The sequence below is a fragment of the Triticum aestivum genome, chromosome 4D (assembly GCF_018294505.1).
Source record: "Triticum aestivum cultivar Chinese Spring chromosome 4D, IWGSC CS RefSeq v2.1, whole genome shotgun sequence".
In the NCBI taxonomy this organism is placed as follows: Eukaryota; Viridiplantae; Streptophyta; class Magnoliopsida; order Poales; family Poaceae; genus Triticum; species Triticum aestivum.
In genome coordinates this window covers 338,936,750-338,939,589 of record NC_057805.1, presented here as the reverse complement: position 1 = coordinate 338,939,589, position 2,840 = coordinate 338,936,750, and the positions used below count along the sequence as shown (strand labels likewise).

At 55.7% G+C, this 2,840-nt stretch overlaps 1 protein-coding gene across 2 annotated transcripts; it reads left to right on the top strand.

Moving 5' to 3' along the window:
- The first annotated feature begins 781 nt into the window (after positions 1-781).
- On the top strand, positions 782-2,840 carry LOC123097779 (protein PMR5). Of its 2 annotated transcripts, none has more exons than XM_044519603.1 (5): positions 782-1,323; positions 1,450-1,621; positions 1,723-1,901; positions 2,008-2,166; positions 2,295-2,840. In XM_044519603.1, exons 1-5 carry the CDS (start codon positions 1,025-1,027, stop codon positions 2,743-2,745), a joined length of 1,260 nt encoding a protein of 419 aa, XP_044375538.1. In that variant the 5' UTR covers positions 782-1,024; the 3' UTR covers positions 2,746-2,840. The 2 variants fall into 2 exon arrangements, with proteins under 2 accessions (XP_044375538.1, XP_044375539.1); XM_044519604.1 differs by having other exon boundaries at positions 799-1,323; positions 2,305-2,840.

Below are 2,840 nucleotides of genomic sequence, written 5' to 3'. Positions count from 1 at the left end.
GGTGGAACAAATCCCGAGAGACCCAGTCCCATCCATTGCAGCTAAAGACCGTGGTCGTTCAATCCTCCTCCTTGCATGAAAAAGTCAAGCAAGAAGGAAAGCATATTATCACCGCATATCACTTTCTTGTGAAATGCAAACTTCCTCCAAAAGTCACAGCCTTTAGGGAAAGGCGCCCAAAAAGGGCATGAAACGGAGAATCAAGATATTGCCGTCTCTTTAATTCTCAAAAGAAAGAGTAATTCTCAAAAGAAATACACAAGAGCGGGTTAACCGAGGGAGGTAAAATTACTGTGGTTACTGGTGCCAAAACTGGTCCACTGTCTCAGTCGTTCTTCTGTTCCTTGGTTTTTTTCTCTTGAAGTGCATGCGGCCACAAGCTGCAGACATTTCCCGATCCGACATCCAGCATGGACCCATGGCAGCCACTAGACTATCGAGAGGGGACTAGCTTGGCCCGTGACAACGTGCAAACAGTCCAGCCTACTGTGCCATCTTGTCAGCTCAGATTCGCTGCCTCAAATAGACGTTGAAAAGGAAGGAAAGGTAAGAAAAAATCTACCCCGGATTCCAAAAACAAGCTTTCCGCGTTCGACGGTGCGTGCAGTGCAGACATAAACATTCCATTTCGATGCCCGCACGAATTCCAAAACTCAAATCTTTCCATGCACCCAAGGCCACGTCTACGTGCACCAAAGGGAAGGGCAACAACAAATCCATAGATTCCATGGTGTGTAGTGCCCCACTGCCAATGCTAAGACGATCGTCGCAAACCCCTGCATCACGTGAACTGTAATCGGCCGGCAACTCGATCTTACCCTCACATGCACACCTCCCCTGCCCCGCCCAGTCGCTCTCCTAATAATTCTCTCTTCATTCAGTCACGACTCACGAGCCGCCTCCGTCGCTAATCCGCCGCGGCAAGAGAGCCGCCTCGTGATCGATTCGTCGGGCGGTGGTATAAAGGCGCCGGAGGAAAGGTGGCTTCGCTTTCCCTTTCCTTCTCTTCTCTTTGTGGAAGAAGATGCTGCTCTTGTGCAAGAGCTCCGTGCTCGCCGTCCTGCTCCTCCACGCCCTCTCTCTGCCCGCCTCGGCGCTCGCCGTCGGGCTCGGGCGGCGCCACCGCCGCGACGTCCTGCCCGGGCCCAAGGGCTGCGACGTCTTCAGCGGCAGCTGGGTCCGCGACGACGGCTCCGCCGAGGCTGCCTACACCGGCTACAAGTGCCCGGTCATCGACGCGGAGTTCAACTGCCAGCTCTACGGCCGGCCGGACTCCGACTACCTCCGGTACCGCTGGAAGCCGGCCAGCTGCGAGCTACCCAGGTACGTACGTACGTGACTGTACACAAACTGCGCCATGACTCATGGTGATTGCCATGGTCGTGCATGACATGCATGCTGCAGAGATGTGGTGGTACGTCTTGGTGACATGACTAGCGCTGTACGTAGGTTTGACGGCGCAGACTTTTTGACGCGGATGAAGGGGAAGACGGTGATGTTCGTGGGGGATTCGCTGGGCCGTAACCAGTGGGAGTCGCTCGTCTGCCTGCTGCACGCCGCCGCACCGCAGTCGCCGTCGCAGCTCGTCTCCGCCGACCCTCTCTATACCTACAGGTTCATGGTACGTGCGCGATTCATGCACATACACGCCCTCGATATTCTTGCTGTTCGGGAATTTGGGCGAAATTAACTACAACTACTTGGACATGTACCGGGCCGCAGGAGTACGAGCTGGTGGTGTCTTTCTACCGCGCGCCGTACCTGGTGGACATCGACGTGGTGCAGGGGAAACGGGTCCTCATGCTCGACGACATCGCCGAGAACGCCCAGGCATGGCGCGGCGCCGACGTGCTCTCCTTCAACTCCGGCCACTGGTGGACGCACACCGGCGCGCTTCAGGGGTACGTACGCCCGCCCAGTTTCTTCCTCTCCAGTTTAGCTTCGTTTACCGGGTGCACAAGCTAAAATTGACACCATCGTGTGTGTGACTGTGTGTGCTGTGTGCAGGTGGGATTACATGGGGGAGGGCGGGCGGTACTCGGAGGACATGGATAGGATGGTGGCGTTCCAGCGCGGGATGACCACATGGGCCAACTGGGTGGACCTCAACGTCGACCCGGCCAAGACCCGTGTCTTCTTCCAGTCCATGTCCCCCACCCACTACAGGTACTAACTTAACTCCTCTGCACTGCACCCATCTAAGTAATCACACATGGCTCACACCCTGTATTACACTGCACTGTATTTTTTTAAGAATAAATACACTTTTAACGCGACTTTTTTGTCTGGCTTGGGCTCGAGCAGCTCCAAGGAGTGGCCCAACCCGGTGTCCAAGAACTGCTACGGAGAGACGGTCCCATTGGCTGGGCTCAACTCCACGGCGCAGCCGATGGGCCAGGAGCAGGTGACGAAAACGGTGCTGCAGGGCATGAAAAGCCCGGTCCGTTTGCTCGACATCACGGCGCTGTCGGCGCTGCGGAAGGACGCGCACCCGTCGGTTTACAGCGGCGACTTCTCGCCGGCGCAGCGCGGCAACCCCGCCGGCTCCGCCGACTGCAGCCACTGGTGCCTCCCGGGCCTACCGGACACCTGGAACCAGCTCTTCTACACCTTGCTCTTCTACCAATAGCAACCGTACTGGACCTGCATTTGGCCAGATGCTGCAGCTGCAGTGTTGGTATTAATTATTTTCCTCTGATTCCGCTGTGGATGTGTCATGTGAGCGGTATAGGTAGACATGATTGATGAGGATGTACATTGATCTTTGAATGACAAACAGTAGCCCACACGTTTGATTAGTAATAGCAAACATGCCCGTACGTTTGCAACGATTTTTTTTT